Source organism: Cygnus atratus, chromosome 1, assembly GCF_013377495.2.
Source record: "Cygnus atratus isolate AKBS03 ecotype Queensland, Australia chromosome 1, CAtr_DNAZoo_HiC_assembly, whole genome shotgun sequence".
Classification (NCBI taxonomy): domain Eukaryota; kingdom Metazoa; phylum Chordata; class Aves; order Anseriformes; family Anatidae; genus Cygnus; species Cygnus atratus.
In genome coordinates, this window is record NC_066362.1 from 66043885 (window position 1) to 66067883 (window position 23999).

Genomic DNA, 23999 nt, shown 5'->3' on the forward strand with positions numbered 1-23999 from the left:
TGATTAAAACCTCCCCACTGGCCTGCTAAATAACCTCAGCTTTGGTCTGGCTGGGCACATGTTGGTATTTGTTTTTTATTTGCCTTTTTTCTTCCCCTTTGTGCCCAGCCAGGCAAAAATATGGGCCATTTACCAGCCAAGCGAGGAGGTCAGTTGGAGACTTGCAGCAGAGGGGAAGCTGGGCTGCTGTGGGTCATGCTGGCAGCATAGCTCCCCAGCCTACAGCCAAACTTGGCTCACCCACAAGGTGCCCCATCTGCATTCAGGAACTTGCCTTACCCTTAGCTGCTCAGCCATGCCTCTGTCCATCTGTCCTTCCTTCCTCCTCGGCTACATCTGCAACTCTCTGACGATTTAAAACAAGAAGACTCTCAAGATGCCCCAAGAGCTGGATCTGGTAATGGGGAGAGCCAGGGAAAGAGCTCAGCTCCCAGGTTACCAGTGAATCATGTGGTGAGTGGAGTCATTGATTTGCAATCACTGCCTGCCTCCCAAATAGAATAGCCATGAATTCCTCTGACCAGCGACTGAGACGAGGAGCTCTGGGCTATTCCCAGCACAGGCACAAGAATTCAGCTCTTGGTCCCAAGAGCAGGTCTCACAGCTCCGGCAGCCCCATGGCTCTACCCATGCTAGCAAGTGAAGCTGGCAGCACTCACCTGCAGCAGCCTGCACGCAGGCCGGCCTGGCACTGCGCTGCTGCTGAGCTGAGCTCTCCAATAAATTGAGTCTCTTATTTGGATTCTCTCCCTCTCCTACCTGTTAGGAGCAGAAATGAGTGCAGACCAAGCAATGGAAACGTCCTGGGTTACCAATGGTACACCGGCTTTCCTGACTGCCTTGGGGTGTCTGTCCATCACCAGGCTGTATTGCCTCCCACAGATCAGCTTGGTTTTGAGTGGGCTAGCCCTACAACAACACACAGTGCAAAATTTTTTTCCTAAAAGCCATAGTCCATGCCCTCACTCCCTGCCTCCTACTCGATCCACATGGCTTCCCAAACCAGGGCCTGCTCTCTTCTCTGCCTCTCCCTCTCATCAACCACCTGAAGCAAACCACACCTCTGCCCAGACTCATCATCCTGCCCTGTGCCACAGGAGGCCTTCATGCCATAGTGCAGAGGAGCTGAGTTTGTCCCTGGTCATTCTGCTACTGTCAGTGTCACCTCGGCCAGGACACCCAGTGTCTCCACAGCCTCAACCATCTCCTCGTCTCACGGTCTCTCAATTTCTCTGCATCCACATCACCTGTGTTGCTCCACCATCAAGCGGCCTCCAAGCCTGATCAGTAAGAAACACAAGGCCTTGGCCATGACACACCCTTGGTTTCTTTTCCTCCTGTGCGTGAGGCAAGCAAGACCACATCTAGAGCAGGTGTATATTGCAAAACTAACAGCAGTGAGGAGCTCCTGAGTTAAAGTCTGAGTGCTCTCCCCAAAGTGTCTGTCTTGTAGCCAAGCTTTGTCCTGCCTAGGCAATCCTCCAGACTTTATTAAAGCCTCAAGATGTCAAAACAAGGCTTCTGCCTCGCTCCCTTTGGAAATAGCTCCATATACCCTCACAGCAAATGCAGACACTGGCCTCAAGCCAGCTAGTGCTAGCAGCACTGGCGTAAAACATCACCCCCCAGGGCATTTATCCAGCTTCCTAGGCAGGGCAGCACCGCACAGTGATCCATATTGCTGTCTCGAACAGCAGCACCTGAGCACCAGAGCTGAAATCAAGGCAAGGGGTGCTCACCATGGCAGTCATCACCTGTGCAGGGCACATGCAGGCCCAGCAGGCCAGCAGGCTCAGGATCAGTACAGAAAAAGCTCAGGGCATTTCCTGAATGCCTATACTTGTTCGTCCTGTTCTTCAGAGATGTTGTGGCCCAGCTCATAGCACTTTGCTATCCCCTGGCAACTCCCAGCCCCGTCCTGCAAGTGCAATAGGTGCAATCTTACCTTGTCCTAAATTGCTACATCACCCTGCCATACACTTGCTCACTGAGGCACCACAGCACTGCCTGCACCACCACAGTTAGCAGAGAAGTCCTCCATGCTCCCATCCTGACAAAGGCAAAAAGAAGGGCATGAAGCCCACAGTTGCTTCTGGAAGCCCCTTAGCAGCAAGATGCAACATTACCGCTGACCTCACAAAATAAGGCACAGACAGAGACTTTGAGGATATGTTGTGCTGGGTCTTCAAACAGCCCGTGCCTTCGGGTAGGCAAGGGGATACAGCCAGGTCTCTCCCCACCCTGGGAGCAGACACCCTGGGAGTCTCACTGCCAGCTCTCGGAGTGGCTCCTGTCTGAGGAACACACCGTACGACAGCGCTGGGATTGTGCTGCTACAAGCCCCGCTGCCTACCCTGGATTGTTAGCTGCAGGAGGATACATGGCTGTAGGGACCGATCCCTCTGGCTTATCCTGGCGTCCTACCCCACATCCAGCATAGCCCCTCCAGAGGGATGTGGCGGGAGCTCCGGGGAGCCATTACCACATGCATTATGATATGTGAGAGCAGCTTCCTTTGTATCCTGACAGACAGGCCCTCTGCTGAGGGCGGCTCTACCGCCCACACAGCCTGGAGCTGAGGACAGCACCGAGGCAGGCCCAGGGCGGTGGCCGAACGGGTGAAGGCAGAGTCCCACTGAACCTGAGCTCGAAGAGTAGAGCAGGTCTGGTGACCACAGCCACCTCCATCCAAGGGTGCTGTCATCACCAGGCAAGTCCCTGATGACAAGATGGATCCCAGCTCGGGTCAGGGGTTCACATCCACAGGCCAAGCTCTGCGTAAGGGTCCATGGCACAGGCATGGCTGCAACACAGCTGCGACATAGCCCAGGTGGGGACCAAGCTGAGACCCTCAGCTTGAAAGGGAGCAGCAGGACAGGCCCTCAGCAGGGCTTTTGAAGAGAGCTCTTAAGGAAGACCAGACACCTACACCATTACCTAGGCCAGCCCTGAGCCCGTTGCCCTGCCACTCGTTGCCACGCTGCGCCATCCTGCCCAAAGCAGGTATAGATGTCAGGAGTTCATGCATCTGCTGACAGTCTCCAGACCCAAGCACCACACCAGCACAAATGCCCATGATAGCAGCAATGGGCAGTTTTAATGAAATGCCCCAGCAGCAGCTCACTGCCTGGCTGGGATGGGGCCATGCTGTAACCAGGCTTTGCACAGCACCCTCCTCTTCGGTTCTGCCTTCCTGAACAGCACCGGACCCTGCTGTAATGCAACCTGAGGCAAACCACACAGCAAAAACTGGGGATGTTGGTTTTATCAAGCCTTGCTTCTGATTTCTTAACCTCTTGTTTTTGATCTGGGAGTAGGTACCATTTAAAGCTGGCTGTCATTTCTTTTCCATGTCTGTGGGATTTTAGCAGCTTAGAGCACTAGTTGCCTGCCCCTTTGTGCAAGGCAGAGATAAAGGCTGGGTAACACTGATGCTGCCTCCCTATCTCCTCCTGAAGGCAGAGGGCAGTGGAGGGAGTGGTGGGTTGTAGCCTTGCAACAAGCACTGGGTCCTCACTATGGCGCCTTCTGTAGCAATGAGGTTCTCTGCTGCTCTAAAGATCTCGCTAGAATGGCAAGTTGCTTCAGAAAAAGGGAGTGAGCAGAGAAACTGACAACAGCATAAAAATATCCATGTTTTAGCAAAGTTTTGAAGCAGTGCTAGGGACAGAAAGCAGCGTAGTGCATAGGGAGGAACTGTGTTTTAGCATGTGCATGCATGCACCTCCTTATGCTAAAACAGTGTTCCTGATTTCACTGTAAACCAAGCTGAACTTCTACCTGACTCCAGTGATTCTAACAGTTTCTGTTTATTCTTCCTATTGTGAGCTGGACCAGGACCAGGCCCTCTCTGAACCTCTCTCAGACGCTTAAAGCCCGCTTTTAGGAAGAGGCAGGAAGGTTAAACAAAATTCAGCTCATTCTCAGTCACTCTCTGAGTAGAAGAGGTGCAAGCAGCCACCAGCGGCCTTTTTGGTCTCTTCTCTAGGGCCAAGGTGAAGATGTATCAAGGCAGGGACATAGGAGGGACAGCAGTGTGAGAAGTTCAAAGATCTGAGCTCCAGTTGCCAGCACAGGGACTGGGGCCAACGGGGATACACTGGGGACCATCGGGCTCTCCAGCTGTGTGCCACCTCCTAGGTCCGTGATGGAAATCAGTCAGCGAAGCTCAAGGGGGCACACCTGAAGCAAAAACCCTGCTACCTATGCTGAGGAGGCAGGACAAGTCCAGTGTAGAGATGACATTGTAATTAAAACTTAATAAAAAGTGGCATTTATCGATGAGTTGTATTAACCTTGTCTAAAGCCATTTGGACAAATTAAAGCTCCGTGTGGTATTTCCCTGCCACATGAAAAGCAGCAAGGCACAAAAGAGATCAATACCGCTGGCCACCTGTCAGGGTGCCCCTTCACCTGCATCCTCCTCCCCAGTGCCTTCAGTCCCTACAGCCACCACGGGGCTGGCCGAGTGGTTGGGTGGGGGACAAGTGGGCAGCTCAAAAGGAAGGTGCAGTGTGGACAAGGGCGATGTGGACTAAGAATAGTAGAAGCAGACAAACTTTGGGCTTCAGGTTGGATCACATCGACTCTTCCTTTCCTCCAGCACTTTATTTTTGCCAGAGGTCAGCATGGCAGTCAGGGACAGAAAAGCTTCCTGCAAGTAGGAGCAAGGAAGCACGCCTGCTGAAGAAAAACTGCCCCGAATCCACAGCTTTGATAACCAGGGCTTGCATCACTAGAAGCTTTTGTTGCTTTAATTATAGCTTTTAATATGGTCTGTAAAAGTGTTTTCTGAATCTAAGAAAGACTCTTTCTTAGAGACTAAGACTCAGTCTCCATCGTACACAGGAGAGGCAAGATCCATGAGCAAACTGGGAGCAGTGTGAAAGAATATTGCCTTTTATTGTTCTGCTATTATTTCTAACATAATTGAGCATCTCTGGATTTCACGCAATGAAAAAGGGAGATGAGTTTTCAATGATTTTTTTCAAGTTGCTCATTCTTTTACGGAGTTTTATCAAACTGCAAACACAGAGAAGGGCCTTTGATGCAGCTATGGCCGGGGAGGAAAATGCCTTTGTTTTTACTGCATGGTTATACTTCCTATTTGTATTCAGAGTTACAAATACTCTGTCTCAGGACAAAAGTAAGTTCCTGATGCTTTCCCCCTTCCCACACCTCAGTTTTGCCTGGTCTCCCTTGCAAAAGCAACACCAGTGTAAGAGGTTAATATGAAGGGTGTCTAGCAAAATCTGCCACGCTGATAAAGGCATGTGAAGCAGAAAACCCTACTAAAGTCTCAGGCCTCTCGTTTATTTTGAAGGGTTGCAAAACACAAGAATTGAGGAAATGTGGTCCAGAGTAACTGAGAGGCAGATGTGGAACCCCAGGATGCCAGTGCTACAGACTGGCTTTTCAGGCGAGAACAATACTTTAAAATGAAAAATTCATTACCCAGGTCTGTGAAAAGCAAATGAAGCTCAGCCTTTCCTAACCTTGACATTTTCCAGACTGCTGGCCAAATCCACGGGTAGGACACAGGCACACCCCCTGCCCCCATCCTTCAAAGGGATAGCTGGTGACAAGGAATGACTTTCAGATGTGACTTAACTTCTCTGAACCGGTCGTGACACCACCGCGTCCCAGCACACAAAGTGCTGTGCATCCACACCTCTAATTGCCAGACCTGGAGGTAAAGCTTTGCTGCTCCGAGCGTGCGTTCCATGGAGACAGAGAGCAGAAAAGGAGTGGGTGAAAGCAGAGGGCAACCACAGTCAGTGCATTCGGCAGAAGACCATTTGCATGTTGCCAGTTGCAACCCCACGTATCCACCCTATTTTTGCAGCCAGGTTCTGCTTGGTGCCTCAGAGGTGTTCTTTGCCCCTGTCCCCTCAGCTCTGTGTGCAACCTGAAGGTTTCTGCCAAAGGACCTTGGCGTGCAGGCCACCTTTCAAATGCTCGCTTCCCCGCTGGGTAGAGGCTCTGCAGATGGTGAGGATGGAGGCTGCGAGCCTCTCGGCTCCAAAGAGCGCCGGTGAGTGGTATTCCCCGAGCCCCGCTGATGAAAGGCACAGATGTGCCTGCAGAGGAGCGGCTCTCTGTGTGCGCCATGGTCCCCAGAGCCCTCTTCAGCTGGTTTGATGTCTAAGTGGAAGGGAAGAAAATAAGCTGACAGTGGGGTTACCACCCGGATGATTTGCTGAATTGATTAGCTGCTTCTTTCCAGGGCTCACACCCAGACAAACAGCAGCCTCGCTGGGGCTCGCCGGCCAAGTAATGACCTGGGCGAGGAGCGCTCTGGAGAAGGACCGGCCGTAATGATGTGCTGCTTCCCTGGGCAAGAAACAAAGGAAAAGCCTGGGGAAAACAACGCACAGGGAAGTAAACACCAGCGAGAACGAGGCAAGGGAAATGCAGCTCGTGCAAGACAGAGCCAAAACAAGCACCCTCCAGCAGCAGCTGGTTTGGACTCCAGTTTGTGTGTCAGGGGCTGGGCAGGCAAGGAAGGATAGCCCAGCTGCAGGTGTACGCACACCCCATCCCTCTGTCTGTCTGTCTTTCTGTCCGGGGTGTGCAAATGGGAGAGTGACAGGGCAGGGGTGCTGACCCCAGCAGCTGTATCAGGGATTGCTGGGCATCGCCCTCTGTTTTTGGGGGGCAGGCTCTGCTTTCACAGGTAGGAAGTGTCCTGCTATGGCTGGTGGGCAGCTGCACTGCAGGCAGGTGGCTGGGTGAAGCTCCTCGCGGCCTGCCTGCTCTTTGGGACCTGAAAGTGCCCTAAGCAAAGGCTGAGCTTGGGGTGCCTCTGGGCACAGAGGGGGCGGCCACCAGCTGGTGGAGGTGACAGCGGGGCGGCTCAGCTAGACACTGCAGAGGTGATAAAAAGGAGAGTTTGGGGAGTGGGGAGACGTAGGCTAGACTCCAAAGGATTGTGCTTATTTGGATCAGATACCGAGCATCTAACGTGTAAGGGGAGCAAATGGCCCAGCCTTCCTAATCTTGTGCTCCTGCCTCCTCCTGAAACCCCAGAACAATGCGGATTAGGAGAGGGAGGGAGAGAAGGGTGCTATGGAGCCTCATCTCATTGCTCTTTCCCATCTGTGCTGTGCTACTCCTGCCAGAGGTTTTTATTTGACCAAAGGAGGAAAGAAAAAAAAAAAAAGCTGGAAATAAAACCCACACTCATATTCCCTCTGCAAGTACCCCACGCCTAGAAGTGCAGTCTGCTGCTCTCAGCGCCTCTAATTAGCTAAGCAAGGCAAGTGCTCATTAGCCCCACCTGGGTCACTCTGCAACTGGGAAAGCAGAGCATTAACCCCCACACGGCTGCAGAATAAAGAGGCGGAGGGCATGGCTGTGCTGGGGCTGGCTATCCAGGCAGCCTGGCCCTGAAGCAGGGTGCCTTTGGCAGCGGCTGTGCTGGGAGGGCTGTTGGCATGGCGAGCATGCTTTCCCTGGGTAGTGTCACTGGCTGTGGGGAAGATTTGGGAGGGGAGAGATGTGTCACAGTAGTGCTAAGCACAGTGCTGTGATTTCAGCATCCCAGAGTATTTCTGCATGCGAACAGAGGGAGGCTCTGGCACGGTGGGGACAGCCACAGTAGCAAACTTCAGTTTGGCACTGATTGGATGTTTTGTAGCTGTAACTTCAGGGAGCCAGCTGCTGGCTTAATAATAATCATAAAATCTTAGATACATTTTTGTTAATGTTAGGTCACAAGGGGTAAGTGAGCACCAAAACTACTCCCTGTGCTATCACACAAGCATTTCTCTCCCCCTGTGTCACAGCTTCTCTTGGATGAGGCGCTTCCAGCTGAGCCCAGGGAGCGGGGTGCTGCACATATGTGCAAGACGAATCAATCACTGCCTCAGACGGCTCGTAGCCTTTAAGTAAAGGCATTTGTACATAAGATTTACCCTGCTTGCCCATTCTGAATCAGTAGGAGAGTAGAAATAAGCCTATGGTTCCTCATCCAGCAAAGGTCATTGTTTTTAGGAAATTGGTGCTAAACCACAGAAGGCATCTATCGGGGAAAGGACAGGAGAGGAATGGGAGCAACTCCTGTGGCTGCAGACCAGAGGTGGTGATGCGTGCGGAATGGCAGTGAGTGCTGAAAACATTGCTGCTCTCCCTGGCCCTGCTTCCTGGTACAAAGAAACAGCATGGGGCATGGCAGCTGCAGCAGATGAGGATGCAGCAAAAGGATGGAGAGGGGCTTAAAATCCCTCATGAAGGATGAGAGAAGTGCTGCCTGCCTCTGTGCCCACCAGCCTGCAGGCAGGAGGAGGACGGGGAGGAGAAAGGTAGTGATGGAGTCTGGCATGGAAAACACCTATCCCAGGACTGGTAATTATACTGGGAATACCAACTATATGCTGTTCTGCCTCCCCTTCATCCTTTGCAATGGGTGCTGACGAGCCCAGGAGGTGCCCCTGAGTTCCCCAGGGTGGGATCCACAACTGGCTGGAAGTGCTCCAGCAAGGAACCAGCAATGAGGCCCCCGACATCCAAAGCACGGCTATTAGAGGTATGGATCCACTTCACACAGTGAAGCAATTCTTGCAGTGGACAGTGTCGTATCGAGCAGGTTGTCACAGCACATGCTGCCTCTGTCTGTAGTCTGCCTGCAGCAGCTAAGGGCATTTAACTCAGACCTGTTAATAAAACTGCAGGTAGCTGTAACTAATGTTAGTATCTTCATTTCACAGACAGTGATCTTGGGGAACAGAGATCACATATTAACAGTTTGGATTACATAACCTGACAGGATTAAAAAAGGGTTTAGCACTTATACTCTTGTATTTTTTCCTCAGCTGGATCAAAGGAATTAATCTGGCTGGTTCTGTTTTATTTCAAGTCATCCTTCCCTTTCTCTCTGCTTGTTAGTCTTCCCTACCATGGTCTTCAAAGTCTGGGTTGGGAAGGCTGCAGGGGAATTCTGGCTGTCACTTTGGTTTATATGTAATATTACTGTTGTAATGGTATCTGAATGTTTTGCTAAATGGATTCTTGCTTGTTTTTGCTTTTAACCTTACTGCTGTAATGCTGCTTCACAACAACAGTACCTGTCTCTTGTGGGGAAAGAAAAATTAGTTGAGAAAAGCGCTTGCTCTGGTAAGGTGTGGGTAGAGTTGTGATGGGTATTTAGAAACTCTATTTACATCAGAAAGAGAGGGGAGGGCAAGGAAAGCAAAAGTGAAGATCTGCCTCTCTAACCAAAGAGGCTCCTCAGGAAACGGTGGCCTCTCGTGGGGCCCCTTTCTGAGGCCTTGGAAAGCTGAGCACACGACCAGAAATCATTTAGGTGGTCGCCTCAGCCTACAGCTCGTGGGCAAGGTGTTGCTTGCAGCCATGGGGCTGAGAGCAGAGCACAAGAGAGCTGAATGCCCCATGTGGCTGGCAGCTGGGCAGTGCTTCTTGCAGGTGATGCTTACAAAGAGCAGGGTGGCTTTTGCTTCTCTGCTGTCTGTGGAGCTTTGCCCGGAGGAGCAGCAGGATGAGAAGGTCTTGTGGTGTGTGGGCTGTGCACCATACATCTCCCCACAGAGGTGAGAAGAAAGGTGCTCTGCTGTGTCTCCCTTGCGTTGGCAGGGGTGTTCTCCCACCTGGCTGTGGCTGTTTGCCCAAATCCTATTCAGACAGGTCTGTCATGTCCACCTCCATGCTGCTGGTTTGAACTGGGTTGGTGACTAAGAGGGATGACCAGGAGCTGTCACTGTGTGGCCTGTGTTGAAGGTGTTTTTTTGTGGCTATTGGAGCCAAAACCTTGCACAAGCACACACAAAACCTTACCAGTGGCCCAAGCACCTCAGACTCAGCATTAGCTGGCAGGTGCACATACAATACAGTGGTGCCAAGAGGAAGGGTGAGCCAGGGGACCTGGGGAGCCGGTAGCACCCCACGTGGCCATTGGCACCACTCAGCACACCCTGTCCCCTGCAGCACATGTGATGGGAGCAGCCACGCTGCCCTGCACCCCCAGGCATGCCCCACCCTCACCAGACACAGGTGCTCCTGTTTCAGCTGTGTTTATGCTGGGTGAGTTTAATTGCACGTACTGAATTGAGCAAACTGGTAAAAGTGCAGCTTAAACTGGTTCGAGAGCATCTACATCAGGGATCTGGAAATAACTCAATTTTGCTCTATGCCAGGGAAAGTTTTCTCCAAGTGGGACAGGCTTCAAACCAATGGCATTGCTGGGAATGTCAGCTCCCTGTATTTACAGAGAAATGGGATTAAGTCTCTCCATCTTACCTAGAATAATAATGTTTAGCGTATAAATAGCATTTTATAATTTCAAAGCAATAAACACTAAGATACCATGGTAATGAGAGCTGACAAGGCACTACCATTAACTAATTAAGCCTCGCAACTTCCCTGAGGTATCTAAATGTGATGGTTTCCATTTTATAGACAAGGAAAATCTATCTGAATTGATTTACTCCAAGGCACAGAGCAATCCAGAGAAAGAGCTGGAATCACAGCTCAGCACTGCTGATGCCTGGATGGTGGCTCTGTCCTCCTCGAGGCTCTGCCTTGTTTTCAGGAAGTGTAACCTCGCATCCCGTTCTTAGTAGGATTTAGAAATGTTCTTAATTTTTGTTGACTGCTATGGAAGGAGTGGGGCATCCCTGCCTCCCTAGCCAAATTCAGTAGCAACAGGCAGAGGTACCGGTCAGGCTAGGGATGGATGCAGGTGAAGTTGCAGCAACTTGGCATCCAGGAGCTGCGCTCACCACAGAAGCCGTGAAGCAGGAAAAGCAGCTGACAGGTGGGCACCAAACACAGTGCTGGAGAGAGCTGCCTTGGCTTAAACCATCCCGTGTCCTGCCTTTCCAGCCCCCACAAGGGTTGCAGCAATTGCTTTGCAGGTGCTCGCCCCCCCTTTTAGTTTGCACAGCCTTAGCAGTTTGTATCAACACTGGACCTGGCCCAGAAACCTCCGTGGGAAGCAGCACGTCTGCAACACTGGGGCTGAACAGGAGCCCTCTTGCTTTGCACAGGTAGGTGCCGAACAAAACTTTTAGTAGCTCTGAGATTAGCTGGTGCAGATAAGAAATCGAGGTTTCCTTCATATCAGGTCTTTAGGTCCCGACTGGAGAAGACTGTGACAAAGGAAATTTCAGCAGCACCGCCAGAGCTGCTTTGATAACTCAAACCCCCATCCAAGAAGGTGTTGAGACAGAGAACCCAGTGGTTACAGGTTGCAAGCAAACTGTTCCCTTAATGCCCCTAAAGAAACACAGACTTTCTCTCCTGCAGTGAGTGATGAAGAGCTCGTCCTGGCAGAGCACTGCCTTGCCATGAAGCACCCTCTGCACCTCATCCTGGGACTTCTCTTCGTGCCTGCCTGTTGCACCTGTGAGCCCCTTGCCAGGCATTTGGAAGCCAGCTGTAGGGACCAGCACCGGAGCACACAGCATGCACAGCAGTGCCATTGCTGACTGCGATTACCATACCTGTTTGTGCTGTAGCACCACTGCCTGCCGAATAGCTGCGGACTGCAGGAGTGGAGACAGCGGGGATGGAGGGCCTCAAAAGCACTTGAGTTCATGTGTCCTGCACTGTGCTTCCTGCAAGGACCACCTGCTCCCCGTCTCGCTCTGTGGCTGCAGGAGCAGCCAGCACCCAGCTCAGCCCCATGCCGGATGTGTGCATGGGTGCCCTGCAGCATCTGTGCACCTAGCCGACCCCAAACAAACACGGCTGGAGCCCCCAGTGCTGCTCCTGGAGGAAGATCTAGAAAGGTCCAGGTTCCCCAGCTCTAAATCCACTGCCACAGATTATCCTGCTCCTGTCGATTGCTCTCCAGGGGACAAAACATCAAGTTACAACCTGTGGTTTTCAGCCCCAATGGATTAAGAGCAGAAAATGTGTTGAGACCTAAGGCTTAGATCTCCGGGTTTGATACGCAGCTCAGCAAAGCATACAGGGGAGCAGCCTTGGTGGAAGATGCTTTGCCACAGCAGTGCTGGCCAAATTCCCAGCAAGCAGATGCTTTTCAACTACCTAAGAGAGACATCGTAAGCCGAAAGTAGCACAATGTTGCTAATTTTCTGCCTAAACCTCCGGTGCTGTGTGTGACTGCTGTAGCGCTCAGGGAAAGGGTGGCTGCTCTTCAGTAGTAAGTGGTATTGCTCACACTTTCCAACAGTTTGCTTAGCCAAAAGTACTGCTGGTGTGTCGTGAAGTAACTGTCTGGGACACTGCAAGGAGCACCGATGGCAGTAAGTGTAATAAGCAGTAATGCCGGGTTGTCACTTACAGCAACTGGCAGCATTCCCACTGCTTCCAAGCCCTGAGTGGTTGCGAGCACAAATTGCCTCGCTGCCTCCAAACCGTGCAGCAGGCACAGAGACCCCTTCCCATGTAGCACCTCCCGCAGCATTTACTGCTGCTTCCCTTCCCTTGGCTTTTGTGCATCTTGTCTCAGCCTCCTGTGGGCCGCTGCTGTCCTTACCCATAAAATCACAAGCAGAGGCTTAAAATAAGTAAGAAATAAGAAACCCAGCATGGTTTTCTTCTCTCTTTTCTCCTGCTTTACTTACAGGAGGGCAAGTTTCTCATCCGCTTTCACACCTTTTCTGCGTTCCTCCAGCTGCCTCTATGACCCCAGCCCCAGCACTACCCAGGAAAACCCCTGCCCTGATTTTCACTGTGCATGCCTCGATCTCCTTGACTTGCTGCCTGGGTCAGATCAAGGGATAAAAGCCAGCCCCCTGCTGCTAAGCACTCCCCTTCAGCTGCAGTCTTTGCTCTGCTCTGGGAGGCTTTGCAAGTGCTACACAAACCACGAAATCCCTCAGCTGAGGAGGCCTTCAAAAGGGAAAGAGGAACTTCAAGATGGAGCAAAATGGGAAGAATCCTAACAGGTAGAAGCAGCTTGAGGTGAATGTAGGAGACTAAATCAGTACTTAACTCAGAGAGCGGAAAGAAGCCAAGGTGCTAGACTACTGAGGGAGCAAGAAAGGGAGCTCTAAAATTCAGAGGTGCTACAGAAGGGAGCTGAAGCAATTCTCACAGAGAAGCGCAGGAGTCCTGTTTTGAAGGAATGTTGGGTGTGATCTGTTCTTTGTTTCCCCTGAATTACGAACTCCTGAAGCTTCTGGGAACATGCTCCCAGTGAGGATAGGGTCTAAGGTATGGCTGGTCCTTCTGCAAGTGCTTTTGAGTCCTCGTGAGGGAGGACTGCAGGTCTTCCTCTACCTTGGTTGTAAAAACCTAGTCAGTGGGGCTTCAGCTTCAAGCTGTGACATGGAAATGCCAGCAAGAGTTTTCTTTGTTTTAAGAAGAGATCATTATTAACAGTCACTTTGGCTGCCTTGCAACTGACCTGTACTGTCAGTAATCCATTCTCTTCCAGAGGCAGGCTATGAGAAATCTACTTGTTGTTAACCAAGTTTTACATTTCATCTTTGCTAAATTAGACACATCATTCAGGTCTTTTGGGAGGAAGTGGAGAGCTTTCCTCCCTTCTTTTAGCTTCCAGGTGACAGGTTTTGTCCAACAGGAATGGGAACCTCTATCTCCTACAATATTTTTATTTGGTTTTGGCACCTGGAATTTGGCATTTTTTCTTAAGGAAATGAGCTCAGAAACCCAGAGATGATCTCAAACAGCAAAAACATGAGGCTTTAATTTGGAACACCAGCCTCCCAGAATGGCTGTATGTGGTGCAAGCACTCAATTTATAGCCTGGTTGGCAGCAAAGGAAGAGAAGAGACAAGGGGAGGAGAGCATGTATGGAGGGAAGCAAGCAGCCAGGACTGGATATTGAGCTGAATAATCAGTGTGTAGGTGACGTCTCACCAATAGCCTAGAAAAATAATGGTCGAGAGGAAGAATATAGCATGCTGGGAAAGGACAGTGTTTAGAGTATGCTGTTTTGTTTGGTTATGAACAGGAAACTCAGCCAGAAGTGGCATGGAAGGGGAGAAGCACACAGATTTGTGAATGGAGATATTTATTAAAGAGGAGGAAAAGCTGTATTGTACTCACCAGGTCTTTTGCCTTCTGTTGAATAGCAGTCAGAGAGCAAAGAATGTAGTGTTTGAATAATAAATTCAGGGAAGTACTTTAAAAACAGTGCAAGAATCTGGCAATGTTAAGTTACTTTAAGTGATCTTGGGCAGCTCCCAGCATCCTTGCATAAAAAGAATAGTATCAGAGAAAGCACAGCCTGTCAGAAGTAATAGGGACGATAGAGGGAGCCAAATTAATTCAAAAAAAAAAAACAGGACTGTAGCCTTTTCGATGAAACGAGAGATTAGGAGACTTCATTAAGGTTCACAAAATTCTTAACGGGCTAGAGAGTGGGGATACTACAAAGCTGTTTGACCCAGTGTCAAGAACAAGCAGCGATGCAGCAGTAAGATAAGCCACGGCTGGGCGCTGCAGGAATTCGGGGAGGAATGTCAGGGAGCGAGCAAAGGCAACACAAACTCCCCTTACATGGCAATAGGACAAAAAAGCTTGCTCCGTGGGAGAACCAGGCATTTATTTACACGGCAAGCAATGCTGCAGAGCGCTGTGGCTGGCCCAAAGGAAGCTGTGCCTGAGGATTTGTCACTCGGAGATTTCTGGCATTTTGCAGGGATCCTCCTATGTGGTGTTAAAGTGCTGTAAGTCAGCCTGCACGCTGTTCCTCAGCAGTGTTGCAGCTGGAGCTGCTGCGCTGCCTGTGGGATCAGGCACTGCCTTGCTCGGCATCAGGTCTCGGAGTCACCGTGCCTGCAAGAGTCAGGCTTTTGGTGTAACGTATGGCATCCCGTACAAAATAAATTGCTCTGTCAGAAATTTAGGTAGTTCTGGGGAAACAGGCACAGGTGCTGTACTTAGGTAAATAACGCACGGACGTCCCGTTTAACGTGACCATGGTGTTAAATAACGCGTGGGTGTCCTGTTCAATGCGACCATGGTGTTCCTGGTGCCCGTACCCGCGCCTCATCCGTCCCTGAGCGCTGCTAGTCCCCCAGCCTCAACGAAGCCTCGTGCTAACGAACGCTTGTGCTAATTACATGCAGTACAACCATTTCCTTGCACCGTTTCAGACGTGCTCCCTCCCAGTCCCACTGGGAGGGGAGCCCTGCCGTACGCCGCTATGGGGCTGCCCGCCCCCCCGGGCAGCGCGGCTCCTCATTAATCGCCCCCTCAATTAGCCCTTCCCGCCAGCCCCGCCGCCACGTGCTGCCAGCACCCGCCGAAGCCACGCCCACCCCGCGGCTAGCCCCGCCCACCCAAAGTTAGCCCCGCCCCCCTCTGGGCGTGGCCGTGCGGGCGCGGGTGCCCTGTTGTTGTGATGAGCGCCGGCTCCGCCCCCTCCTCGTGCGCTGCCCCCCCTTGGCCACGCCCCCGCCCCTCCGCGCCCTCCTCGCCCCGCCCCCCGGGCCAGCGCCGCCTTCCCATTGGCTCACCCCGCGCGAGGCCCCGCCCCCTCCCCGCGCCCATCTGCTCCCGGCGGCGCGGCGGCTGCCTGCAGGGCGCGGGCGGGCGGCGGCGGAGGATGGGACCGCGGAGTGGCGGCCGCCCGCGGCAGGGGCAGCAGCAGCAGCGCTATCACCAGCAGCGCTATCACCAGCAGCGCTATCACCAGCAGCGCTATCACCAGCAGTACCCGCAGCGCTATCACCAGCAGCGCTACCCGCAGCAGTACCCGCAGCAGTACCCGCAGCAGCAGCGCCCCCGCCGGCCCTAGCGCCCCCGCCCCGCGCGCGGGCGGCAGCGAGGGGGCAGCGCGGTGCCGCCGGGGGGCGGCCGCTGAGCGGCGTGGCGCCGGGGGGCGGGCGGAGCGCGGCGCAGCTCAGCTCAGCCCAGCGCAGCGCCGAGCGGCGGCGGCGGCACGCAGCCGGCCGCCGAGCCAGGCAGCGGCAGGCAGCGGGCGGCTGAGATGTGCCCGGAGGAGGACGGCGGCTGCGGCGGAGGAGGAGGAGGAGGAGGAGGAGGAGGAGGCGGCGGCGTGGCCGGTACCGGCGGCTCGGAGGCGGCGGTGGCGCTGGACGAGCTCCGCTCGTGGTGGGAAGTGCCGGCCATCGCGCACTTCTGCTCGCTCTTCCGCACCGCCTTCCGCCTGCCCGACTTCGAGATAGAGGTGAGACCCCGCCACCCGGCCCCCCCCGGGGGGACCCGTCCCGTCCCCGTGCCGCAACTCCGCAAACTTTCCCCGAGCCCCCCCGCCCGGTGCCGGTGCCGGCGGGGCCGCATTGTTCCGCCGGGCACCCGGCCGCACAAAGCTGGGGTTGTCCCCGTGCCCGGAGGGGGGTCCTCGTGCCCGGCCCCAAACGTTGGAGGCGGGAGGAGGACACGGCACGGGGCCCCCCCCCCCGCCCCAACCTCCCCGGGGCCCCCCCGGTGCGGAGGGGCCGTGCCCTTTGTTGGGGCCGGGGTCCCCGCCTGGCTGCGCTTTGTGCCGGGGGCTCGGGCACCTCGCCCGCCCTCCGCCCCGAGGGACCGGCGCGTTTTGGGGCGCTTTTGCGCGTTTTTCCTCCCCAACTTTCCTCCGCGAGTGCGTGTTTTTGTTTTGTTGGGATGGTTGTTGTTAATTTCTGCGCGTGTGGGTACGCGCGCCGCGAGTGTTTTTTGCTCCGGCTGCAAATGTTACCAACAAAGTGCGTCCTGGTAGTGGGAAGTCTTTTGTGCTGGCTGTGAAAAGCTATTCTTGCCGGCACATTGGCAATAAACCGGGTGAATAACATGGTGGCGTGTGTTTCTTAAGACAGTAATTGCCCCCTGAATGCGAATTCCAAAGATGCTTAAAAGTTCAATAGGATGTGCGAAGCCCTAAAGAGCAAAACTCCTGGAGCAGGATGTGAATTTCTGAAGAGGGGGAATCCCTTATGCGGTGCGAAATCTTGAAAGGGGATAAGGTCTCTCAATGATGCAACTTCTTGCGAAAGGGAACTCCCCTCCCCCTCCTATTGATGCAAACCCATTAAAGGGGGAGGCTCTCCGGGCCCAGCAGCGCAAAGTCTTGAAGGAACCTGAATTTACAATGATAAAAGGGCCGAGGCACTAGCCTTTCACCTTTGGAGGCAATTAGCATCTGGCTTGCTTCACAGGCGAAGTAAATGTGGGCTCCCCTTTGGTTCCTGGAGCATGCTTAGGACGGGGGAGTTGCCATCGCTTGGAACAAATTGTGCCTGCTTTTTGGGGGACGAGAAGTGGGCGCAGGTTGGCACCAGGGTGTTGCAGAGCATAACTGGCCCACCGACAACATCGCCAGAACCCGCGCCTGTGATGACCTGCGGTGGTTTGCACAAACGGGCTTTAAAAGATGGGATTTTTGCAACGGACAGTGGAAACCACGGTTAAAATCGGGATACACTGAGAGGAGAGATTCAGCTGTCGGAAGCTGGCATCTAAAGGCATGGGGAGTGAATCTCCCTCTTCCCCGCATGCCGCCAGCAGCCCACCACGGGCGGCTTTAGGGCTTGCTCTTTCTCGAAGTTCACCATCTTGGTGTCTCTTCCAGTCCCATCCATGGCTTCGGGGATACGGGAACAGCATGCTCCACAGAGAGCGTACACCAACAGTTTGTGGCATGAAACCGGTGGCCAGCAAAGGGACTTATAATGCTTCTTGTTTGTTTGTTTGCTTTTCTCTGAGAGCGCTGCTGTGGGAGACTTTTGGTTTGTACTTTGCTCAGCTGCGGAAAGGAGGCTCCCCACTTGGTTTCGGAGCTGGGGACGCTGGTGTCTGAGATGGGCTTTACGTTGTGGGGTGCCCGAATGAAATGGAGGTGGCTGTTCTGGGCATTTAGGGAATGCTACAACTTGAGGCAGTGCTGGAAAACAAAACGGCCAGCCAACAGGCTTCAAGCTGTGCTTGTGTGCACAAATGGAGTTTTCTTGGTTTATCTTTGGTTCTTGAGGGGACCGCTTGTGGCTGAAGGGAAGTGGTTTGAGACATTGCTGCCCCTTCCCTCAAAAGATACCGTCCCCCAAGGGCAACCGAGGGGTGCAAGCCCCGGTCTGCTTTAATGCCAAGTAAAACAGGTGGCTTGAGCAAGCCTGTTTTCCATGTTGAACTGGAAATGGAAAGCTCACGCAGCTGGGGGTTTCGTCTGAAGGGTGCTGATGCTCAGACTGCTGGAGGTTCATGGCAAATACTTGTCTGACTGTGTCCCTCATCTCTAATGACTTATCGATGGGTGCTGTCAGCTCTTGCTGATGGTGGGAGGGCTGAGCTCTCCTCTCTAGTTAAAACCTGCTTGGTGGATCTGTTTTTTGCCGATATTACTGTATCTCAGGTGGCTTTGGTTCTGAACTCTTAAAAACATTATTGCAAAGGCAAAAGTTTTAAACAAACCCTGATTTGTTTGTAACAAGTATCCCCTGCCCTCCCCGTTGCGCTGATGTTAGTATGCTGTAAGAGTGTCTCAGCCGCAATCACTGCAGTCCCCAGAGCAGACAAAACCTGATCTTCCATATGTTTAAAAAAAAAAAAAAATAAAAAGAAGCTGTAGCTAATTTTTCTTCTTTCTTCCCTCTTTCTGATTTCTCTTCTGGTAGGTCTGCCCATATTTTGTTGCAAGGCTCGGTAATGATAGGCCATCTGGACCCATCCCTCTCATACCAAGCAGATTTGCCTATGGTATTTGAGAAGTTTGGGGACTTCAGTACAGTGAGGCAGCGCGGAGCTCTTTCTTCTTTTTTTTTCCTTTTTAAACGCAGCCCTTTTGCCCTACACTTATTGGTCCGAAAGAAAGTGAAGCTTCCAGATGTGGCCTGCCATCCGCAGCTGCACGCAGCAGAAACCTGGGAAGCAGATGTTTTGTTTTTCTTTTCCCCTGGACCAGCGAGCGGCCAGGGAAGGGGTGTCCAAAACTCGAATAAAGGAGCGCATCCATCAGGCCGGGCGCTGGGCATTGTTCTGGGGAGGGGGTGGGCGCAGGCGGCCCCCATGCTGGCTCCGGCAGATGCAGGCGCCTGGCGAGGAGGCGCAGGGCTCCTGCGCTTTTCAAACCTTGGCCGCAGCGGTGGGCTGGGGAGGGGGCAGCCGACACCGGGTCAAAAGTTCAGTGGGACAGCCGCGAGCACACGCGTGTGTGCCAGGACGTGGCTGGGTCCACCCATGGGTCTGCACGGGTGGCAGAGAGTGCTGCTGTCATCAGACTCGTTTTTTAAAGTCTCCCCCCGCCGCCACCCCCTTAAATGGCCGCCGTGTCAGCCATCTGCCATGCAAAACTTCCACGCCACTTCAAAAGTGGACTTTTTGCCGTGCTGCTTCGGTTGTGGTTTCCTTCTCAGTGCCTTGGGAAACCTAGATGGGGTGGGTTTGTCCTTACCTGCTCCAGCTGGGAGAGGGTCTGTTCATACTGGGCATTTTTTAAAAAATACATTTATTTCGTATGGCCTGCCCTGTTGGACAGAAAGGATGCTTTCCACAGTCAGGTCGGTGCATGTGATGATAGGAAGTGTTTTGTTTTCCTCTTCAAGACCGGGCTGTAATGCGGGACACCTCTCGTGACAAAGTGTCTCCTGGACGCGTGCCCTTCCCTCTGTGACAGAAATATCATCCTGGCAGCTGCAGGGATTGTTTGGGTAGAAAAATATTAGGAGAAAATTTAACGTTTTCAACTGTGTTTCAGCACAACTTATAGAACAGGAGAACTGGAGAGCAGCCAGCGTGGCGTGGCCACCCAGCTCTCTGGCATGTGCTCCTGGGAGCTCTGGGCTAAAACATTTGGGAACTTCTGCCTTGGTAGGTCGAGGGGAGGTGACTTTTGAGAACGTGCTTGAAAATAGTCAAAACATTGTTGTTAACTCAGTTTATTTGGAAAAGGGGAAAAGCCACATTACGTAGGGAAAACATAAATCTTTTCCTGTGGTTTTTAAAAGCGCCTTTGGGCAAATTGCCTCTGCTGCTAACTTCGCTGTGGCTCTAAGATGCTTTTCCTCTTTTGCTCTCCCTTCCTTATGCTTCAGGCTCTAGCTCTACCTTTAGCTACGTTCCTGCTGCCCAGCGACAGGGCACTGCTGCTATTGCACACCTTTTTCTTCCTACAGCGCAGTATCCGCACACCTTTTTTTTTCCTGCAGCGCAGTATCTGCCATACCAGCCCATGAACAGGCTCTTTCTGTCGGGGAATATGATGTGGTTGTTACAAACCAGTGGCTACTACTGCTCCCGTGGGTCCCCAGGGGGAGGAGGAAGAGTGTGGAGAGAAGGGGGATCTGTGCTGCTGCCTGCAGGCTGTGGCTGTGTGAAGGAGTAAGCACAGAACAGGGGATTTCTTCTACCCCCGCAAACCAGATACAGCTTGGAAAGCCAAAAACTTTTAACTCACTAACCTTTAGGTGCACTCAAATTTTAGTGCTTTGGAAAATGTGCCCTTTTTTCCTAGTGAGGAGAGGATGGCCAAATGCGCTTTGACCTCTGCTGTCCTGTTTTGTTAGGTCCTACTGAAACTTCTCTGGAGCCCCTCGCTTTCTGTCCTCTGTGTGGGTCCCTTGAGATCCATGGCACCAACTGCACAGCCTTCCTCTTCTGTCAGTGGTGTGTATGGAGTCAACTGTGTATGCACTGTGCTACCGAAACCGAGTGCTAAGCCTTTGCTCCTTGGTGGCTATTCTGGCCCAGTACTGCATTGTTCTTTGTGTTACAGTAGCACCTACAGAACCTACTGTTGCCTTATGTCATATGATGGCTGAGATGGCCAGGTAGTTTCTGATCGGGAGAATTTAGGATCTAATTAAGATAAATGTGAGAAGTAGGTGTAACAAGCTGACTAAAATGTAAGTGAATTTGTGTAGGTCAGCTCTACTTGTACAAGGTAAGTCCGAGCTAGTTTAAGCACCTTTTCTGTAGAGTATTTCAGGCATCAGGATGTGCCTCTTGCCATCTGCCCATCGGTGGTAGGCATCTTAGAAATTTGAGTATCAAGTGGAAAAAATGAATGAAATGCACGGTGAGTACTGTTTTTATTGTTCTTCCTACCTGTCCCATTGACGTTTGGTTTTGACGACTCTGCAACATCTCATCCCTCTTACCGCATCTCTTCTAGCAGCAGCTCTTACGTTGCTGGTCTTGGCTTTTGCTGCCTTACTTATTCTGTTCATAATAGAATCATTAGCACTCTGAATGTCAGTATTGGGCTCTAGAGTTCATTGAGATTAATGGAGGGGGAGGCAGAGAGATACTTCTCAGAGCTGTTGTTTCAAGTGGTCTGCAAATTGGAAAGCATTATATCAGTTTACATTTCAAATGCAAGTCACATTTTTCACAACTGTAGATCTTGAACTTTTTAACAAGTGTTTACATTTTGTATAATGAGACTCTACTATAATTGGATACAAAAAAAAGGAATAGGTGGTTTAGGAGGCTGATACATGAGTTAAAACATTATCTTAAGCCCCTGAAAAGAAATGAGAAGTGACTGGGCACAGAAAAAAGGGTGTCTGAACAATGGGTAAGGAAGGTTATTTTGACAGCAACATTTTGAATGGATCTGATAGGTGACAGGGAAGTCAGAGAACGACTGTAGCAGTCAAAGGCAGAGAGAAAGAGGAAGTGAGTATAAATTTCAGAGATTTGGATAGAGTACGTAGAGTTTGATAATCACAGATTTTCTACGGTGATGTTAGTTGGAGGCAACTAACTACCTCTTCCATCAACATCGCTGACTGGAAATTGTATCTGTTAGCTGAAATGTTTGTGTGCCTACAAGTTAAATGGTTTAAGCTGAATTTGTTTTAAAACCAATTTAAGATAATCTGGTGTAAATCTTTCCCTGCTAGAAAAAAAAAATATGCTCTGTGTAGTAGCTTAAATCTGACTTAGCGGTTTGCTTTGTTTACAGAGTCTTGACTACCACAAACCTGTACCAATTTAATGAAGCTGATGTAAACTTCTGCATACCGCATCTAAATTAGGCCTCGAGTTTGTTCTTTTTGGAATTTGCTCCAACTAAACCAGCTAAAAGTAACACCTTAAAAGTGTTGCAGCTTTATGTGTAGACCTGCTTAACTGTGGTCTTTCTCTCCCTACAAATAATACCGCAGAGCTGTGCCATTCTGCCCCTGGCATCTGTTAAGTGCCTGCATGAAGGGTGAAGAATTAACTTTTGTAATGGCAATGGATGCTTTCATAGACTTCTTTCAGGCAAAATCTCTGCAAGAAAAGGGCTGGGGAGAAACAACAACAGCCAGGGAGTTAAAAGTTCCTGAATTAAAAGTTTATAGTTTAAGTCTTATTGTAGGTATTTATGAAAATTAATTTTCCCCTTCGTTACCAGCAGAAACAGCATCTGCTGTGATGGTGAGAACAATGCAGCCCAGTGATTTCTCCTTCCTTACAGTAGAGAATCCTGTTAAACACACAACACTGTGCCTTAGAGTGTATCCTTTCAGCAGGCTTGTTCCTTTTAATGGGTGCCCATTCCTGGGGTCTCCATTGTTTCACCAACAATGGCACTGGGGGCAGCTGATTTGGTTGACAGAAAATGTGTTAATTTAACAGATCTATTCCCTTTAGCAAGTCTCCTTCCTATTGTGTCCCAGTTCTCCCCAGTTCCTTGGAAGGAGGGCTGGGCTAGCAGGCTCTGCGAGGTGGAGTATTCCTGCAATTAGGAGGGGTTTTCAGCCTTTTGTGTGAGGAGGAGAAAACAGCTGAGAGGGAAAAGTGATTTTAGTGCATTTTGCTTGTTTCCAGAATATGCGTTTTTACTGTGTTTTCATGCACTTTGTGTATGTGTGTGCTTTTAAGTTGGCCTTTATGGGGGATGGGGGAGTAGTTCGACACTACAGGCCTACTGCAGCCCAGGTCTTTGCTTTGTGAGCGCTGCTCAGAGGTGGCCCAACAGCCACACGCGGCAGGCAACTCCTTTACAAACTCTTTACATTTTATAAATGCCTAGCTGAAATGCCAGCCTTCCACTCAATAAAAAACAATGCTGCTAGTATACTCCATGGTAGCGAATACCGAAAGATGTGAGCCACAAGGGGTATGTTTTAGACCACCTCTGTTGTGGGACTGGCCACCAGTTTAACACCATCTTAAGGGTGGTTTGAACAGCACAACCTCTTCATGCTAGGTGTACTTAAACTGGTTCAGCTCTTAACTGTGTTGAAGTAGTGACTTAGTGACAGGGTGATGAGGCCTTTGGTTTGTAACTGCTGTGGTTCAGCTGGTGCGCTAGGCCCTGCAGGAAGGATGGCATGGGCACCGCTAAGGCAGCCAGGGGACCTGAAGCTTTGGTGCCGTGGGCTTCTGCTGCCAGAAGGGAGATCCTGCTGCCTTTCAAGCTCTTGCTTCTGGTGCTGTGGCTCTCCGGTGCTCTGGAATGATACTGGGACACAGCAGCAGCAAGCGGGACCTCATGGTTTTGGTGGCCATCAGCTACCAAGGTGGATCCACCATGGCTCTTAAAACTGCAGCCTTAGCTTAGTTCGGTCCTGGGGCTGGTGATGCAGAAGGATCGTTGGACAGTCTTTTTCCTCCTCTTTGGTAAAGCCATTAGATAGTTATCTGGCTCTTTCCAGTGAAGCCTGCTCTAACGGAGATAGAGCTTTGTGCAGCCAAAGGACTGGAAGGCAAAGCTGGCTTCTTCATTTCTGGTGAACCCTGTACTCAGCAAGTTGTGGCAGCAAAAAATATTTATATATCCATAACATAAAGCAAAGACCTTTTTCTTTCTTGCTTGGGTTTTCTGTTTGTTTGTTTTAGGAGGCAAAGGGTAAGAGTTTAATTTAAGAGCTTGACTCTTAATAGAGCTTGTCATTGTTGCTAATATAAAACAAATGATGAGCATGGGACAGGAGTGAAAGGCTCCCTCTTCTGGTGTGCTGTGAAGGTTCAAACAAAAAAAATAAGGAAGAAAGCCCAGTAAGCAAGACCCCTGCCGTGTTTTCTGTGGTATTTTAAGACCTCACTTGGGCCTAACCCTTGCTGAATTAGGCCCACTATATCGCTTGCATCAAGACACCCGAATAAGTAATAAGGGCACTGTAAAAGGGAAAGGCAAATGACATTGCACTTAAAAGTAAAATCTGTCATGGTTTCAT

The 23999-nt window shown here is 51.3% G+C and overlaps 1 protein-coding gene across 1 annotated transcript in view; it reads left to right on the plus strand.

Annotated features, from left to right (window-relative positions):
- The first annotated feature begins 15886 nt into the window (after window positions 1–15886).
- Window positions 15887–23999, plus strand: part of LOC118250102 (chromatin remodeling regulator CECR2) — a 93238-nt gene continuing 85125 nt past the window's right edge. The window contains exon 1 of the mRNA XM_035550799.2: window positions 15887–16087. Within this exon, the coding sequence (XP_035406692.2) occupies window positions 15887–16087 (201 nt within the window). The remainder of the gene's footprint in view (window positions 16088–23999) is intronic.